This window comes from Neodiprion virginianus, chromosome 1 (assembly GCF_021901495.1).
Source record: "Neodiprion virginianus isolate iyNeoVirg1 chromosome 1, iyNeoVirg1.1, whole genome shotgun sequence".
Classification (NCBI taxonomy): domain Eukaryota; kingdom Metazoa; phylum Arthropoda; class Insecta; order Hymenoptera; family Diprionidae; genus Neodiprion; species Neodiprion virginianus.
In genome coordinates this window covers 34,357,425-34,377,663 of record NC_060877.1, presented here as the reverse complement: position 1 = coordinate 34,377,663, position 20,239 = coordinate 34,357,425, and the positions used below count along the sequence as shown (strand labels likewise).

General features: G+C 43.1%; 2 protein-coding genes across 13 annotated transcripts in view; one reads left to right on the top strand and one right to left on the bottom strand.

Annotated features, from left to right (window-relative positions):
• Nucleotides 1-4,216, bottom strand: part of LOC124310435 (facilitated trehalose transporter Tret1-like) — a 67,981-nt gene extending 63,765 nt beyond the window's left edge. For 2 of the 12 annotated variants that reach the window (XM_046774388.1, XM_046774389.1), the window contains exon 1: nt 2,996-4,216. The gene's annotated coding sequence lies outside the window, so the exon portion shown is untranslated. The other 10 variants (XM_046774377.1, XM_046774379.1, XM_046774381.1 and 7 more) reach the window with 10 other exon arrangements.
• The window catches only part of LOC124310439 (mediator of RNA polymerase II transcription subunit 20), a 90,265-nt gene that overhangs the window by 68,232 nt on the left and 1,794 nt on the right, over nt 1-20,239 (top strand). Inside the window, exon 3 of the mRNA XM_046774393.1 lies at nt 12,910-13,169. Coding sequence (XP_046630349.1) covers nt 12,910-13,169 — 260 coding nt within the window. The remainder of the gene's footprint in view (nt 1-12,909; nt 13,170-20,239) is intronic.

Here is a 20,239-nt window from a genome sequence, read left to right as displayed (position 1 = left end):
TTTTCCTCCGATTCTCCTATCAGACCTTCCGCGTTCTGTGTTCGATAATCATTGTCTTCGGTACAGCGACGAAGTTACGAACTCCGGACTTGTACAGCTTGTCGACTTCACTTTTTCTCGAATTAACAATTAAATGAGTCTACGAACGACTAAGAATGTTTTTAAAAATCGCTCCCGCTTTGAAAGCAAAAAAATTGTAGGAATTGTTTATTTTTTCAGCTAAAATTGAAAAAAAAAACTCACAATCAGCGTCCGAAATCGGATAAATGGAAACGGTTACTTTTCCATTTCGGTAAATTCGATTTCATATTACGAATGGCTGAAATGACTATCAAAAAATCTCGAACCGCCTATTCGTCGAAGTCATATTATTCTATAAGTTTCTTTACTGTGCTAAAAAAATTTCAGTTCACTCCTCGGACAATAACATCGTGACCGACGCTGTATTTTCCCAATTTGTCAAAGCTGCCCGTCCGGATCCTCCCGCGAGATATCCGGTTCACCGAAATAGCTAATAGGGGTGAATTTGTCGATAGTGAGAGTGAATAGAGCGTTAAATCCGATCGGCTGCTAGTTACCACGGCAGTTAGTAATGCACTTTTTACCGAGAGTGACAGGCGGCGGCAACACGCCCACCCGGTTTTTAACCACGTCCGGAATGTTGCACCGTGGTAATTGAGACGTATCGATCGTTCGACGACCGGGGCTTAAAGTCGGGATCCCGTCGATTCTATTCCGAGCTTAATGGTTCGGTGCATTTCTTCAACCTTCGTTAATCCCGATGTTATTTTCATCACTACCGCGCGATTAACCTGCACGCCCGCCGGGAATTTGATTATCGATAGATCCCATCCTGCGGACAAAAGGAATTCTCGGACCTCGAACCCGGTTATTTGCTTTTTTTTTCTTTTTTTTTTCCTTCTTTCAAATTTTCTTTCGTAAACTTCGATAGTTCGTCGACGCGTATAAAAATATCATAACAAGTTTGCCTTCTTATGTGCGGTAACGCGCGGAAAGTCTCCATCGGAGAAATCAAAATCCCGAAAGATGGATTCATAAATCCCAAATATCAAGCTACGAAATGGTAAAGAGCCGCGGTTTATAGCCAAAGGTGGTGTTCTTTTTTCCTTTGAAGTTTATGCTGACCACGCAGTGCCGATTATACGCGGTCCGAATATTTTCCTCGCTTTTTAAAAGCCTGCTTGAACGGTGCAATACTGCCGAGGCGTATCGATCGAGAGCACCCAAAGTTGGGTTGACTGAATTTGACGGGTAATTCTATGCCTACTGATCAGCGAAAATTCAGCGGTCTCGTTCAGCGGGCACATTAATTACAAATCGTTCAATCGATTATCCGAACTGTGTGCACAGTTGTTGTTAATCTTTATTCGCAACACGAGCTTATGTACGTATTTTGAATGAGAACCTATCAGGTGAATGTTTATTCCAGTAGAAAACACATTTTCCGGTAAAGCATTGACGGAAATTATCGGACGTTGTGAAATTTTAATGGACACGTTATTCGCGGTATAAAGTAACTGGCGCTGTTCGGTATGCCGAATAATTCCACCTACAAAGTCGCTTCGAGTCGTTGAACGAAAAGTTGATGATTGATAATCGATGCGAATAAGCAGATTTCAGGAGGGTCGAAGTGTGCGGAACTATTTAGCAATGCGTGAGTTTGATTCGCGCTTGATGCAAGTAATAATCGGGTACGATCGAAGCGGTGTTTCGCGTCATTTGGCAGCACGCTGACTGCCGATGTTTTGCTCTTACAGTCCGATGATAACGGGTAAAGTCCGTGAACCGAAAGCAGGTAGGCGGTAATCGTATTATCACTGCTCAACAGCGGTTTTGTTGCCCTTCATATTTGTCTAGTCTTGAAAAGGTTTGATGTCAACGACCCCGGGAGCAAACGTAATTCATCAAAATTGGCTCTAGTTATTTATCTTATCAACATTTTCTTGTATGACTCAAAAAGGCAATATTTAGATGAGAAATTCGATTTTTAATATGTAAGATTCAACAAAAAATGACTACACAGTTCAGCAAAAAATAAATACATTTTTTTTTTTTTTGGATGCTCCGATTTTTTCCGTGACTTTTTTCTGTTTGGGAACGTAAAATTTACGATCAAAATCATGATTATACTAGAAACCACAATCTTCTCCATCACAATACTACAATGTTTTTTTTCCTGAGCTGTATTATTGCAAAACCTAGCTTCATAAAAAAATATTTAAAAAAAGGAAGAAACAAAAACAACGTGAGGTCGGGAGGTGATAAATTAAGCGTTACGTTGCGCCGTGCACGATTTACAACGAGCCTAAATCAGGATGGATGTTTAAATTCGCGCGTATTGTACCCGGTTGACACTTGAATCTGAATAAATTGGTTGCAATTCACCGGAGGGAACAAGCAGCCGTCCGTTTTTCCGTCGCACCGTTCCTCGAAGTTTTTTCTATTTTCTCTATTCTCTCCGCCGTTACGTCGAGACGAGAATTCGTAAATAGGTGAATCGCATTAGCTGATTGGAACTTCCGGTACCAACCACGAACCGCAAAATGAATCGAGCCCGCAACTTCATCGGCCGCAATTCACGCCACGCGGAGCGCGAAGAGCGGAAATTAATTTCAATATCAAACTGGGATTGTCTCGAGTGACATTTAAATCGGGATAAATTGCACGCCGTTCACCAGGAGCGATAGTTACTCTCTATTCATTTTTTCGGTCTTCCCTTTTTCTATTCCTACTATACAGCGCTGCTCTTGCGGCGAATAATCAGCTGATTCTTTCTTTGGATCGTGTTGTCGGAATGTTGGATGGGGTAGTTGACCTTGGCCTAGCGAATGAGGGGCTTTTTTTTATTTCAATCTTGCCGCGTAAAGAGAGCGTCCGATTTTTTTTTGCACAAATTACAACGATGTGAAGAATGAATGTAATACAAAAAAATCACGATCGTGATTAATTTCTGTAGATTGTAATTTAAATTCACCCCGTCGGAATATGTCGTCAATCATTTACCTCCCAGCAATCACTCGAACTCGTTTCCCTCGTTTTCTGGTTTCGTAAATTCTGTATCGCATTAACGAAACATAATACAAGAATATAATATTTGCACCCCGACGGTGTCGAGCAGCAGAAATTGTAGCGAATAAAGCGACGCGTTTGGTAGTTCGGAACTTTAAAGGGTTGACTCGATAGCGGGCTTAGGTGTTTTCTCCAATTCTTCACACCCCCGGCCAATCAATCGCCGCTCGTTAATAATTGAGAGCCGCTTTACCGCGGTGATTGACTGCCGACGAACTTCATTCACTAGCGTATCAATCATAACCGCGGAGAATAAAAAACCTCTTTCCCCATTGCCTCTCTACCCATCTCCATCGAAATTGCATACGAATACTCAGCGAGTCGACAACCGCAGTGCACTGGCTTCGTGCCCACGATTCTCACACAACGGGCACAGAAATTGCACGGACTAGGTTACTAGATACGCGATCATTTTGCACCGCGGCGTTATCCCCCCCTATCGCGAGACATTTAAATCGTAATAAATTACCGACTATTCACCGGCCGATCCTCCCTCTCTCTGCTATTTCAAATTTATTTCCCTCCCCTGTATCGTTGTTAAGAAATTTCTCTCTTGTTTATCGTTGGTAAAGTACCAGTTTAAAATTCCGAAAACCGAGATCTAACTTGCCCGATAAAATAAAAGAACAAAAAAATTAAAAACCGTATGCACGGGGTGAAAAGAAGAAGAAAGAAAAAAGAACAACAACAAACGAGAATCAAATTTTTCTCGTTGACGAAAAACGCCGTGACCGATTCGAAGTTTGCGAAAATTGAAACGTTTCCCACCGCGGTGGGTTTCGACCTATCCACGTCAACCGCGACCCGATAACTGAACTGAAAACGTAACTAATTTTCGCGCCTCCCTCTCCCCCTTCAACGGGGGCTGCAGTTTCGGGACTCGAGGCTCAGCGCAGCCTTTGTTTGCCCGTCCTCCGAGTGTTAAGATAGGCCATGACTAGGTCGGGACGGGCTAGACTAGGCCACGCTGAGCGAGAGCCTCCAGGGTGCAGGAGGGTCAGGGCAGGGCTGCAGGGTGACCGACCGATCGCTGTTTCAAACCAACGACAGCTGAGAGGGGGTCCGGGTTTCCCCCACGCGGATTCGCGGCCGACTGAACTACCCCGGCGACGCCGAGGTTGGACCGCTCCGTCGACACCGCGGTGTGGGCAATGCGCTAGCCTGCGCAAAACTACCCCTCGACGGGCGCCACCCTCCCCGACTCCCTCGCCCACCTCCTCGCCCTCGCCCTCACTCCCATTGGTCGCCCTAACCTTTGCTAAGTCCCGGTGGTAGTGACACCGGTTCCTCGTCGACGGGGGTGCGGAGGTAGAAAAAATTGTGCGGAAAGAGGTGTCGGCTTGTCGTTGGCATAGGTCGGAGTTCGGGGGAGGGGGGTGGAAGGTGATTGAAATTTTCGTTAATTTCTTACGTAAGGATTACGAGAGGGGTGGAGATTGGCGCGTGGCTGGGAGATGGATTTTTTATGTCTATTATCTGCGTTCAATGGGTCAGGATTCATCTGTACCCAACTATAATACCTGCACACCGTGTACGTGTGTGCGAAGTTAGGGTTTCGTTGGGCACGGTAAGCCGCGAGGCGGGGAAATTATTGCCGTACACTAACGGAGACACAATGGAGATCGGATTTTTGTCGATAAATAAGGGACGCGAAGGTATTAATTGATTTTGAGACGCGGTGGACAAATATTTTGGTTTATTAAATCAAGGGCCGCTCGTGTCGTTATTCGGTGCTGTAAAGCGAATCGGGATTACCGTATGCGCTGTTTAACGCGGGTTGTATGACCTCGAATGCGTCAGAGACGTCGAGCCAACTACCGAGTATGACAGTGACGATTATTTCTCGGAGACCCGACGTTGTGACCCAGACAATGTAACTACTGCTGCTTGTACCTCGTTGATTCTGAACATTCTGAGGTCTTTTACTCGTCTTCGTGCCGTAGAAAGAAATTGTTGAGATAATATAGCTAACAATAAGGTTTTGTCCGCAAAAGTTTCTACACTTGAGTATAATAATTAACACATTTTTTTTACTACGTTCCGTGGTGTTATCTGTAGATGGGAAAAGGCTCGGAAATTTTTCGTTTGACGGAATTTTTTCGTTGGTAGAAAATTAAGGAGAAATAAAAAGTTTTCAGAGTAAATTTTTTTTTCAACCATATAATTAACGCGCGGTAACTGATTCTCATCAGTCACTTTTCGGTTAATTTTTAAAATCGAGTTTTACGGTTTTCTACTTTTTCTTTTAAGATGTTAATCCAACCCCTTCGCGGGCTGCGTGATGATGCTACAAATCGCTGGAGTTTATAATATTCATTCCATTAGAATCGACGATGATATGATAAATTCTACGTATAATAAAATACGCGGATAATCCCGTATTGTATGTATTACACCGACGCGACGTGAGAATGCATTTTTTCCATCTCGATCTGCCGCGAGGATGTTCCGGCATAGGAATTTATTAAAGTTTGACGAGTGACAGGCAGCGGATCGTCCCTTCGTCGCGTCGGACGGTCCTGCGTGTACCGAAGGGGGCGTCGAAGCTTTTTTATAACATGCCTTCGTCGAAGGGGTATGAATACGAATTAAATTACACGACAATAAAATCTCATTTGAAGCACCGCGTGTGTGCTTGCGGTCGTTCCGCACCGGGGCTCCACCCCTCCTTCCTCCACTTCAGAAACTCCCCCAGCGGGGGGTGCCATCCGGGAAATGCGCCAGGTACGTACGATAAACGCGGAGAAGACCCGTAACGCACCCTCTGCGTTTTTGACTATATGGGTTTGGACCAGTCAAAAACTTCTCTGTATTATGGACACAATAGAGGGAAAATGACGAGGGGGTGAAAAATAAATAGAGGGGTTGACCCAGTGTGGTTTTCGACAGTTGTGTCTTTTTTATTCATTTTTTTTTTTTTTTCTTCATCCCCTCTGCTTCAGGGTGAACGGATACACCCTTTTAACCCTCCGTACTTTGCGCCCTCTGCAACGACTATGAGAAGAATACAGACAGAGAAATACTCGCGTATAAGTATAGAAACTGTGTATATATCGAGATACACAGCATTCAATTTTTGTCAAAAATCGGCCAATTTTCCGCCCCATTTAGAACACGATAGCTTCCGAAGCCGAGCGTGTTTCGATCTTACACCATTCGACCGTGTAAACAGCCCTTGGCCTTCCGCAGTTTCGCAAAGCATCGGGGCTGTGCGCGAAGCGTTGCTGCACGACCGAATTGGCGTTCGTTCAAATCCTTTTTTTTACAAGTTAATTTTATTTTTCACAGGGTCGGCTTTTTCCTCTGTTTGCAATTTCGTCTTATTTTATTTTCGAAAACGGCTCGGTATTATAAACTCTTGCATCCAGGGCGGATAGTCGCACGACGGTAGCAGCTGCAGGAACTTTTAATAAAGTGATCGCAAATCTCCTCAAATAGGAAATTCTCCCTCGACCCGGAGGTCGGCGTACCCTCAGGTTCCAGCGAACCTTACGAGATTCCGGTTGTAGTTTTTGGGGATTCTATGAGGACCCCGAACACCGTGGTGAACCCTCGCGCAATATTATCATTAGCCAGGAAATAGTTATCGAACAGCAATTTCGTCGCGGATAATAGCCCTCAGCGATATGGAATCCCGTACTCGTGGTCGAGGAAACAGAGGCCCCGGAATGTACTCGATTCGTCATTCGTTGGCCACAGACGATAAACTGGATTTTGTTTCGTCGAATTCGCTGTCTGGCATCCCTTAGTGATAAGCAAATGGACTTACCGGACAAATATAAGAACCGGGGGTTCATGAATCAGCCTGATCAAAGCTGTCATAATCGCCAAGTCACCGGTAGTCGTAAAAGTCACGTGTCTCATGGCACGCCAGGTTTGTCCGTCGACGTTGAAGGCGGCGGCGCGATGAATGAAAACGAAATCTCGTCCGTCGCGGCGCGCGGCGCCCCGGTTCTTTGAACCTGGAGTTTAAATATAATTTTGTAAAAGGCCTGAAGCACACGGAATGAAAGAGCCTGGAGTATCAGGACGGAAGGATGCTGTTGCTGCATTAGCTGTGTTTCTCTTCCACGTCTTACGCCGCAGCACTCGTTCCAGACCTTCCTTTACTTCGCGTTAACCACCATCAGTCGGGGATCACCAGACGGAATTAAAAACGACACCCGTCACACATCTGCTCTTCGTACATACACCTTTTCACTCTTAGTTAGACACAACGCACCCTGCAATGGCCCGAAGTCACGATGCTCGGATCCAGTCATCGTCCAAGCATTGGCTCAGGATCCTGGTGTTCTCGCTTATAACATTCCTGCTGGTCCGGTAAAGCCTTTGCTGCCTCGTCAACTGCCACTCTGTCCGAAAGGCTTGTTGTTTCAAACCATTGGAGAGCAAATTTATGTAAGTGTATGTGAAGTGGAGTCGTTGAACGCGGGAAATTTATTCCCATTAGCAACGCACGCGCGTTTTGCCCTTGCGGCATCAAGGGATGTTATTCCGCCGGAAGGACGCTCCGCTCGAGTTACGTCCAAAGTTATTTGGGGCGAGTCGGAGAAGGAGAGAGAGAGAGAGAGCGACGCTAGGCTTCGAGGTTCGAACCCGGGCTCAAGTAGGTAGACCTCTGCAAGCCAGGGTTGGTACATCGTCAGTAACTCATTAAGACAGCAAATCGCTCCGGCGTGGAGAGAGGCCTTCTGGTGCCAGGGTCGATAGCGAAGAATCGTACCCACCACCTTCCTACGTGTTATCAGAGTCTTATTACGGCCTGGCTTGAGGCCCCCTTTTCGAGGGGTGCCTGAGGCGGAAAAGGGGATCGCAGACGAGGCCTCCGTATAGTGAGAATAATCGAGAAGAGGGAGGGAGGGAAGATGCTGCGGGGTTCTCGAAAAATACTGCCTAAAAATACTTGCGCGACCTCCTCCAAATGAAAACTGTCTGGCTATGGGCTCAGGGGAATGAAAAGAGGCTGACACGAATTCTACATATATACCTTTCAACGTGCAGGGGGGAGAAAAAAACTTGTATTAAAAGGGAGCGACGCTTGGACTACATGCCGCATCCTGCATACTCCTCTCGAACGGTCCGATGGCCCGTGAAGATTCTTGGTTTCTTCACTTCTCGGAATCCAGTCTGCGATTCGGGTATTTTTGCTTTCGAGCGGAAATTCTTAATCCACCATACTTCAGCTATCGTACGAGAATCCAGCGAGTAAAGTTGGTGACCTTTAGACGAAGGTTGTATTTTTTTCGGTATATTTTAAACGCGTTTAACCGATTGAGAAATTTTTTCGAACTTCGTAACGAGCACCTAAACAGCATCTCGTTATATTGCGACCCATTATTCGGTTTTCCGCCATGGCTCTACCAGTATTATCCACATTATCGCATTTCTTTACCTGCTCTCTTTCCTTTCTGCCTCTTTGTCAGCAATCGTATTAATCTCATGCTCCGGAATCTCGCACCTCTCACAAGACAAAATCGTTCAACTAACTCACATGTTTACAATCTAGACCTCTCACTTGGGCCACGGACCAAAGACTCCACTGTACGGTAAAACAAAAGGAAGAAAGCCCGCCGTAAGAAGCTTTGTCCACAAAGTAAACCTCTGAGTGCGGAATAAGAGCTTTAACGCGAATTGGATGATGACTGTTGAAAATACATGCAGGGCCTTCCGAGGTTGTATACAGCATATTGGAACACGCCTAATTCTTTCACGAATAAATGGTGCAGTAGGTTAAGTTCGTCGCTTATCATCTGAATCGCCTGTGAATGAGAGATACAGCAAAGAGTGACGTGCTCTAACAGCATCAATCGCTATCTCCTGATCTGTGTGCAATGCACTCTCCCTCTTAGCGAGTAAAGCGTATCTACTTAGCGATACCCTTTGCAACAGCTTACGCGGGAACCATAGCAACACGTGTAGGAGCTCTGCTCACGTTTCAATTTGCCGTTTGATCGGCGTGCTTTATTCCATCAGCCGCAAGATCGCACCTAGCATTTCATTCTAGCACACACTCGTTGAACAAAGCCCGTCTCATTCCAGCTTCTAAATTATCGTTTCCAGGGCTCGGACTCAATCGCACTGTCCACCTCAGTGTTTATAAGCTCTCGAAAAGCGCCAGCATGCAGAGACTGAGAGATAGAGAGAGAGAGAGAGAGAGTGAAGGAAGGAGGGGGAGGGATAGAGACTCCCCCGCAATGCGCATGCATATCTGAATCTGCATTGCATCGAGGGATGCATTGTACCGCTGGCTCGCTCCTGGTGTAAGCTCGTGATTTAGCGCGTAATTGGCTTGGTACTTGGTTCCGCGTTGTCGTATAACCGCACTTACACAAGCGAATCTACTTGCACGAATACCGACGTGTCCAAATAGGGGAAAGTCGGCTAAGTTGTATTCCGGCCGGTTAGTCCTACCATTTTAATATCTCGAAAAGTATGGCAAATAACTACCGTCTCGTGAATCGAAATTGAAGTCTGAGTGAAATGAAACACCGATCGAAATGAAGAGGCGCGTCGAACAACTTTTCGCGAATGTACTTTTAATTGTTTATTTCACTGGTACTTGATGTGGTTTTTGGAGGTCACCAGTCAAGCCACTGCGATCATAAGAAACCAAATAATACATTGTAGCATTAATAGTATGCAAGTTTAGTTTCCTCCGGTTACTTTGATGCTTTAACATTCAGGTTATGATCGCCGAATGCGAAGTAAGGAAAGTTTGTAGGAAACAGTGCGTAATCGGATAACTCGTACCACTTTTAGTCTCTCTAGTGAGACTCAGTCTTACATTGGTGGAGCTTTATAAAAAATTTTTTTCATATTTTCGTGAATTTTACGGTGGTACGACTTACCCTACCAGTCGGCTAAGTTGTCCCGTTTGCAGAGATTAAAAAAAATGTCTCCCTTCCTTTATTTTCAATTTGAAACTACGCTAATTTTTATAGTTATTCCTAAAGAAGTGTAGAGTATGAAAATTATTGGATCAGTGTCGTTTGAGAGATGGGAAAAATTTTTAAAATCGGAAAATCCACAATGGTACTACTTAGCCAACTTTCTCCTACTATATACATTGTCAACGTACCTATTTACTCATGTGGCGTAGGCATGAAGACCCGCAGGTTGACGGACGAAAGGTATTGTTATATCGTTCGAAATAACGTCGCGCTAATTTTCCGGTTCTTCTTGTCAAATTGATACAGTTTTATCTTTTCATTATTTCTACATTTCCTGCTTGTGATGATTTCTGATCTATAGAGCCGATCACCTTTTTTTTCAACTGTGAAAACTGGCTCTCTTCTTTAAGAAGCCGTCAAATGTCTGGAATCATGATCCACTGTTTAGGCGAGACGAAATGAAATCTTTCGTGGATAGCCGACCGTCTCCGAAGTGAAAGACGATTTCGAGTTATACTCGTACTCTCCCTATGCAAAGGCAACGTCAAAGTCAAACTCCAAGTCACACACAAAGCCCACAATCGTATAACCGCATGTCTGTTTGCCTGTGACCAACGATGCAACTTAAACGTTACGGCTCCAGGCTGTAATAGATATGAAAACTAGAAATTGTTACGCATATCTCAAGCTTATCCTACGGTTTGACGATCGTGAAAATTACCACCCGCGAAGACTTGTAAATACAAGAAAATTTCCTTGAATCCAAGTATCATCTTTTTCTTCAATCGCGGAATAATATCGATTTCAATCTTAAAAATAAACTGAAACGATTTTATTTTACTCGGTGATTGAAAATGTTCTAGAATTTGTTCTATAAATTTTTTCCTCTTCGGCGGTATTCGTGTAATGACAAGAAAGCCTCACGAGGGGCTGCGGTAACCTAATGGTGCATGCGTTATCGGGGCGTTTAGTGACCTGGAAAACTGAAAAAATCTCCGGAATCTTTACACACAGGAATTTCTTATGAAATTTTGAACATGTTTCTGAATATTTCAAGTGATTCTGACTATTTTTATTATTCAATTCGACAAGAAAAAGGTCTTGAAACGGTTCTCTGCTCTCCCTTCCGTTTCCGGCCGTATCTGCCGCATACATTTTGTACTTCCAGAACAGTTCTTCATACGCTTTCAAACTCGTCGCCGGCATTTGAATACATAGGTATATAACAAACATACGTTACGTGAGTATTTTAATACTCCAGTGAAAAACTGGTATTGAAGACAAATACGTTTACCTTGGATAAAATCGAGCTTTTGCCCCAGAAAATTCTTGACTTCGATGAAAAGCATGAACAAAGGACATAATCGAGTCGAAATTCAGATCAGCCGATAGCCAGTGCGCGGATTTATTATCAGCTCGCTTTTGTTATTAGTTGCAGATACTTGAAACAGACACCCTGCATAGCAAGGGAAATCATATCGAGATACCCTGAACGGCCGAGTTCGTCACTGCACCGTTATTCGATTCCCTGAAGAATCGTTGTAACCACGATCACCGGGGCATAAAACGAAAGAAAAACGAATCAAATAAAAACAAAACGACGGTATAAAATTGCGGTGAAGAACCTCAAATTAGGGGTTATAAAATGTCCATGACTCGGCTCCGAGACCCGTAGTTGTAAGGATTTTGTCACTCGATGCAGCCTCGCCTTTACCAACACCGAATCCGCGCGCATAACCATCGTGCCTACGGACCGGCGAATCTTGCCCTCTGACTCTTGGGGCACAGGCATAAATAATTCATACCACGAGCTACCTGCGTATACCAGGTTCCGTGCACCCACACTATCCACCCAAATCCATGTGCATCGAGACGGGACGTCTTTGCAGGGTGTGTATGGCGTGTATAAACGGGGGCGGGTCTCCGCGCCCCATTGCGACCCTCTATTAAGCAGAGGGTTTATGAATATTCAGGGCATTTCGCACGTACGTTCTTCGTTTATCCCCGTGCAACGTGTGTAGGCGATCTGCGTCTCCCAAGCCCTGCCGAACCGCACCAAGACCCGGATGCATCACTGCAGTTATTAACTTTACTCGCAATTTTATTCCGTCGAAGGTTGTAGCTACTCGTTTACCATCAGTTTCGTCGTCATTTGGGGATACGTCGAGAATCAGAATTGAAGGGATGGACGTAGAAGAATGATATGTAAAAGGGCCCGACAGGTTTTAAAATCGTCGAAAGTCAGTGACGTTTCATGAAAATATGTTTGGTGTTTCTTAACCCAACATCTTTGATAAAACATACCCTTCCTTTTATGAAGTTTCACCAACTTCTTCGGGGTGACTTTTGGACCAATATGGATTTGGCGAGTAATTTCGTGCGGGGAATGGACAGCCGTCACGGCGTTGTAGCAAACAGTGGGAGAGATGAGCGGAGAGACTAGACTTGATTAACTTAAGCTTGTCAGGAAGCGCTGTCGCGAAGTTCCGTAACAGTTGAAGATCACCCTCGAAGGGATGTCGCTGACTCGTATCCGCGTTATCCTTCATATTCCAACATCCGCGGAGAGTGGCATCGCTGCATTGCAATTGGCACAGCTTTCTCGTTAGACATTGAATTCGTTAGCTGAAATTTTTTGTACTGGGAAAACTGGCTCTGTTTTAAAGTTCGAAGGTGTGATATAAAACGACAAAAGAGACACGAGGTCTGGTGAAGAGAAAAGCGGTGCAGTTCGACCTTTGCTCGGATATCTCGTCCAAGTTTTCATCGCTCTTTATTTCTTTACACCTTTTTCCACTCGGAGAATATCTCCGCTGGAGATTCTAGTAAGCCCGATAAAAGCTCTGGGAACTGAATTAAAATATACATTGCAATTAGCGGGTGTATGTAAGTGGGTAATTAGCTTCTAAGATCCAATTTCCATTTTCAGGTTCCCCGAAGACCGTCCACGTCCTGCACAACTCCGAACAGCCGGCCTCCGTTTTCGCCGTACTCGAGTCGGGGACCAAGGTGGTTCCTCTTATCGCGGACGGTCTCTTTGACCTTCTCATGCTGAAGATGACCAGCATATACACGAGTAAAAAGCAGACCAAGGTCGAGGCCAAGGGACCGAGATTCGAAATCGGCGACTTCTGCGTTAAACTCGGAAGCGTCACGATGAGCCAGAACTTCAAGGGCGTTCTTGTCGAGGTATGACTTGTCAAAAATCTCTCATTTAAAAATTCACGAGGCGTTGTGCTTTCGCGCCACTTCCCTGCTGTTTTTCATTCCCTGCTACCCCAAAATCCCTCAACTTTTTCTCCCTCGCTTGATTGATTTCTTGTGCCGATCCGTTTCCCCGCCAGTCTAGGTTCGCGACTCCTGATTCCAACTGTCGCGTCGGCTTGTGAACGGAACAAGGACGCGGCAATGAACGCCTTGAATTGCGACGAGTCTAACGAGATACCGAATCGGCGATTGCTCGACGCTTCTCAACTTTTTCTTTCTCGCTTGAGAACCAAGGGTGGCTTTTGCACACGTAGAGCAGCCGTTCTGCTCCCCAAAATCGATAATTCGGCGTCAACGCCTGGACCAAAATTAGGTACCTCAATGCTTCACAAACTCCACTTTTCACTGAATCTTAATGTAGCTGTACGTACTGCACAGGGTGAAAGTAATGTTTTCTAACGCATCTTATGTTCGAGATCGACGCTGGGGAGAGGTTTGATTTTTATTCCTGGTGTGTTTTTCTCTGCGGTCGTGAAAAGAGTCGCCGCAAAGTTCCGCCCGGGATGTAAACGTAATGAATTCAACCCTCGAGAGACGCTCTGCAGAGACAGTCATATTACCACGAAGGCCTGGGAATTGTATTTTTTGATAAATTGGAAAAATTCTCCCTGGTCTTGTGCCGGGGGTTTATTAACGCAGCAACTTCAAAGAAGGAAGACCCAAATGCGAAATGAGAAAAAAATGGTAATTGAACAAAAATATTATAAATATAATATCCTGACTTTAAATACATGAATAATTCATTAACTGTCGTCGTAGATTAACCTTTCATTAACGTTATAAAATATGAAAGGACCAAGTCAACTCTTTCATACAGCATGATTTCGGTGTCGCTTAAGGGGTAACCACACTCTAACGGTCGAAAAAAAGGCCCAAATTTGATGACTTATTTTAGGAGTATAGAGAAAGAAATAAGGTTTTTTCTTCGATGGTTTATTTAACACATTATTGAAGTATGAGAAAAAAAAATTGTTTATTATCATTTCCATACAAAATGGTGGTGACAGAGCCAATTTTTGAAATCACCTTTTTTTAAAACTCCGTCACGGGAGAACGGATTCCTCGTAAAGTATTAAACTTGGCACAAGAAACCAAAAAATTTTGTGATCTATGTACGATTGCCTATGGAAGTTCGTAGGGTTTTTTTTTATTTTTTTATCAAATTTTGTAGAAATGAAAATAAGCACTAGATTTGACATTAAATTTTAAAAGAAGCGGCTACGTCCTTCCATAGAAAATGTAATTGTGAAGCTACTGTCAAAATTTCAAATCGATTCACGCAACGGTGTTCAAGTAATCTATCGTCCTAGTTTTAAAAAAGTGATTTCGAGGAAAATGCGTTTTAAGTTTTACGAGCATTCAACGCGCGATCCGAGGCAATGTCGCAAAATCGTGAATCGAACCTTTCAAAATTTATTTTTTCACTTTTGGACCAACTGGATATTGTTTTTATGACCCTAAAATATATTGTTTAAGCTAAGAGAAGAAAAAAGAATTTTCTAAAATCCTGGAGTGCGCGTTTACCCCTTAAATACGATAATAACCCGAGATATTCAATTTTCAGCCACACGCCTCGCGGAGAACGTGTTTGGAACTTTGATCTTAAATTTAACAGAGCAGCCGGTTGCTTTCACTTGAATAATTTGAATACCATCGTTTGTCCGTGAACCGTTGAATTATTATTTCCATTACCTACCGCTGTACCAAATTTCCTACCGATGGATTTTCCACTACTAACAATAATTGATCGTTAAACTTATGTAACTATGTGATCCTCTGTTTACCACGGAGATTAATTACGTCTGAAATTTTTTAGTCACATTTACATCAGAGTCTCGCCGGTTACAGGAACTTTGAAATTTCACAACTCACCATATGCTTTCATCTTTTAATCAATTTTTTGCCTCCGGCAATCCCAGTTTTCAAATATTTTCATCGTATGTCAAAGAACCTCCGAAGTTCCTATGTCTTTAATGCGGCTACAAAATATTTACACTTTTGATAAAAAGAAATACGGAAATTTCACTTCAGTTACCTAATAATTCAAATAAACACCTTATTTTCAGAATTAGAGATTAATTGAGGTTGAAAAATCGTTTGATGGTATAAATCATCGCAATCTTTCTTTTCATCCGCCCACCCAATCTTGTTTATTTGTGCAAAAGTTTGCTTTTCTCGACCGCGTGACGATGCTCACGCAATGTTCCGACAATAAACGAAGCGAAGATATCTGTAACAAACTTACAAACCGGATGAATAATTCGGCAATCGTTTTGCAATTTTTTTTTTTCTTTTTTTGCTAAATTAACTATTCAACTATCGTCTTGTCTGGAGAACCGGAATAAAAACGAGAAACTTTTCAACTGTGATAAAATCTAAAGTACGATCGCTTGTCCAAATTATTTCTAAATTCGCGATGATCATTACCAGAGAAGTCTATACGATACTAAATACGAGTCCTATGCTAAATCTATGACAGCATTGACTTAAGTATCGGGGCAAACGCCTCGTTCCTTCTATATTCAAACTTTTCGAGATGCATGCCGTGTAGCGAAGGATGGGGTTTGCGGGTATCTAAGATAACTACACGTTATCGATCGATCGCAGACTTTACCCACTTGGGGGGTGGTGGTTGACACCCTCTCTGCGTCGTAGGTGTTGCATGCATCGCCTATTTCCAGCGACAAATCTTCCTCCGACGACACAAATAGCCGCCCCTCAACCCGACTTAAGTCATGTCCGCTTAAGGGGATGCTAGGAATACTCAGGCAGGAGTTTGCACCACCTTAGGGCGATTCGCGTCGTACCAAAGTCAAGAAAACTTTATTCGGAATTTGGTCGTCAGAAAGATATCGAAATCATTAACGAACCGCACTTTTATCCTGCAAGAAAATACCTCATCATCGGACATCAAAAGCTTGAAGCCATTAGTAACGTTAACGTCACGAAACATTAGGAAGAAATTCATTATTTTGCGATTTTAGAACGACTATCAAGAAGTTGACTTTTCAAGAATATGGGTATATTTGGTTCGGTATGGTTTACTCAATTTCAGACAATTCTAATGATTCGAAGCAAAGATTTTTCTTGAACATGCATCGTTACAGTAACGTTACCAACTTCAGTCACATCGGATGTCCCTTGTATAGACGCTGACTGTGAATCTGGGAAGAAACACGTGGATTATTGATACATGCCTGCGGAACAGCCTCGGAAACTGTATGGCCGTGGTTGCAGATGGGTATCGGAGGACCTATAATACCTCGGTTCGCCTCCCTGTGTTAATGTACACGCGTATAACCGAGCTGTATTATACTACACAACTACGTATCTATTATACGTATTCATGCGCGTTTACAGATGGCGTACCCACCCCGTCTATGTACATACATATATATATACATATATATATATACGTTTATACATATACATATATGCGTGTAAGCCTCCGGGGACGTCGTTACAATTTGTCGCTTCCCAATCCACCTGGGACGTTCGTTTCGTCCTTCGTCTATAAGTACGGAACATGTTTGTTCTCCCTGCAGCGTATATATGGGCGCATCGTGTGTCGGCTCGAATGCAAGCGCAGCTTACTTGCACAAGTTCAATATGGATTCAGGGATGCAATTCGGAGCAGGTGTACGTATACGTGTGCCTGGTATTCGAGTCTGCACATAACGCGTTAAAAATCATAGCGTATTATGCCGAAGATTTGAATCTTTGAAACTTTTAGGTATGCAATAGGGTTTAAGGTATAAATACATATACATGTATATATATATATACGTATATGTATAGCGGGAGACGGAAAAGTTTTTAGAAGTTATTCAATAATTTCACTGCCCGTGCGGCGGCTCAATTTGTACGTTAAACGTTTTCGGTGAATAACGTAACGCCGGTGAGACTCCATATAAATAATTCACTTCTTACCAAGATTCACCCCCAGAGAGATCTGGCGAGGTTTTACTGCGCGCCGTTTCTCCCCCTCAAAGAAAACAGTTTCCCTGATCCTACAACCTTTCTTTTCTCTTCTCTGCACTTCTGTTATTTTGGGTTTGACGAGGTCAGGCTGGGCTCAGCTTCATCATCTTCCTTGGATGAAGAAACCAACTTTATCCACCATAAGTAAGCCAAGGAACGACGGGGTGCAGTAAAGACGTTAAAAAAAAACTCTTCGTTTCCGTTTAGTCGCAGGAAGAGGAAAACTCGGGGAAAGAAAAATATAACCGCTGTCGTTGGATTTAAATTTTCACCCCGATTCATGTATGAAATTCTTGACTTTTCGAAATAGATTTCATACTTTACTGCGCCGCTTTTCACCTTTCTTTTTCATTCTAATATCATTTTCTCTTTAGCACCTTACGGCAATGTCAATACGCTGACTAATCAGCGTTTTATCATATCATTAATACCGAAATAAACAATCTGTACGGCTCGGCAAATATTGTATGTACCAATTTTAATTCTTTCTACGTCGTTATGGTTTCGCGATTTTTTTGGTTTCAATCCAATCCTGCTGATTTAAAAAGAAAAAACAAAAAAAAGAAAGAGAAGAATTAATTCTCTGCGCGAATGAAAAGCCCACGAGGCAGAATCGATTAATACAACTACGGACTGCCTCCGGTGCTGCTTCAAAAGTCGGTCGTTGTTCGGCGAATCGAGGATAAAGGGAACCTGTATAGCTTTTATGCGAATTTTCATTCGTCAATTTTCCATCCCGATCCAGAATAAAAAGTATTGTCTATTGCAGAACAGACCTGAATTGATATTTCCCAACTTTTGCAACTGTACAATTTTTCGGCTCCGGAACAGTACAGACATTTTTACAATATCATATACGTACATTCGTTCCATTATCAGTTTCATTTTCGATTGCACCCGGTAATGGATTAAAAGAATGAAAAACCCTTTACGACACCGAGCAATCAATTGACGATCACGTCGATAATTTACACGTTTTCAATATAATTTCGTGTCGGTATTTTGGTCAAATAAATGTCCACATTTTTTACGAATAATTCATACGTAAATCGTTTATAGGAATTTTTCATCATTGATTTACCTAGTTGGTGCATGGTAGCGTTGACTAATGTTTTCAAAAACGCGAAGCGCTGCAAAATCGGTTTTTTCTTGCCCCATTAGCGCTTCAATTTACGTATCCTTAGCTTCGGCATCATGCTGAGACTTGGAATTAGGTATATACATGGCTGATGTCACATAATTTTTCCGATATGTTCCGCATACTGATCATTGTTATCTTCTAAGACCTCCGATGCAGCGTTGCGACGTTCGTAACGATCTTTTAGCCGAGCGTATTTGAAACGAAATTTTACTTTAAGGAGACTGTGAAAGAAGGTGTGCGTCTGATACTTGCACAGGTAATAAATCCCGTGCGAATAGAACCGCTTCAAAGCCTTAATGAAAAGAAAAGATGAACGAGGAGAGAAAAAGTGGAAGAAGGGGGGAAAAAATTCAAGCACCTCTAATCCGAAAAGTTTCCCCCTAAAAAGTTGCGAGACCCTCCACGCAGTAGCGCTCTTAATCAATCCGGATTAAATTCGTCGCTTTGTTTCCATCCCGGATCCGTGGAATTCGCGACTCCCAACGTTCAGCAGACCGCAAAGATAATTGAGCTTATCCGCGCGTTATAGATTTTAAAATATTACTTCCACCCGCAGAACGTTGGCATTGCAGCTTTTACCCCGAGCCTTCGGTCTGCGAAACAATCTTGTGAACTTAGTTCAGATCTAAGGTAGAATATCGCCAATCGCCATTGAAAGATTATAAGCGTTTAATAACGCTCTAATACTCTGCGCGAGACTCAACCGAGACTCTTTGTTACACGTTATTACTATGATCCTTCTTTCACTTCACTTTTTCAACGTTATATTCTGATGATGCTCCGGAAAGAAAAGGGGTTTTATCCACCCAACTATTATACCTCGTTTATCGGAGGTTCCTAGTCGATCTATCGCCCCTCTAAAAGCCGTCATTTTTAATATAACATTGCGTTCGGTCGACTGGCCGCTTCGGTTGAGGATTTGACACACCGAACTACGCCGCAAAAATTTCTAATAACTTTCGGTAAACAAAATTTATGTCACATACTCCTGCATGCGAATTTTTTCCTCATGATCCTGGATCTGCGGCCAGATATAAGCTCGGGAGGAAAAAGTTTTTCGCTGTGCGATATCCCTTAAGCTCGTGTGTAAAAAATAATATTACTTCTTGGTTCCGGTTGCCGAGTTATAATCCTGAGGTTGACATTATTTTTTATTTTTTTTGTTTTTTCTCTTCCTCAATTTCTTCTCTTTTTATTTTTCCTCCCCGCAAGCTGCCGAGCGATATTACAGCGGTAAAAGAAACATCCAAATCTTGCTATGAAACATCTCTTGTTATGGGCTTAGAAGAATGAAGAAAAACATGTAGGAAATAAAACATTAGGGGGAAAAAACGGAGGTGAGGAGAGGAAAAAATCTCATTATCTCTGATACCCCGGATTTCTTGTTCCCTGCATATTTTCGTGCTCGCGTGATTTTTGCTTACCAAAAAGCTCGTAGCTGCGGCGCTGAATAATCGGCAAATGGTATGAGGTTCGAAATGGAAGCTGTCGAGATCAGGTCGATGTATGTGTACAGAACCAGCCCGTGTGCACACGGATATGAAAAATAAAAGGGGGAACATGCCGAAGAATACACGAAGCCCTGAACCTCACGATCTAAAAAATTATTGCATTTTCATGCTTTATCGGAATCGCGAGATCGTTCTACGCATATAATTCGTAAATTGAGTTGCGGAAAAACGTAGATTTCATAGGTATAATAAGGTGGGATGTACTTTTTATCGTACAGAAATTTCCCAGTAGTGGAGTAAAACGATGAAAAATAAGGTACCGTCGGTGAGACAATGCGAAGAGCTGGGTGAAGACGAGTACTTCAAAAAATACCGCGGCGGAAATGGAATTTTTTCAATGTCGAATTCTCGCGTCTCTG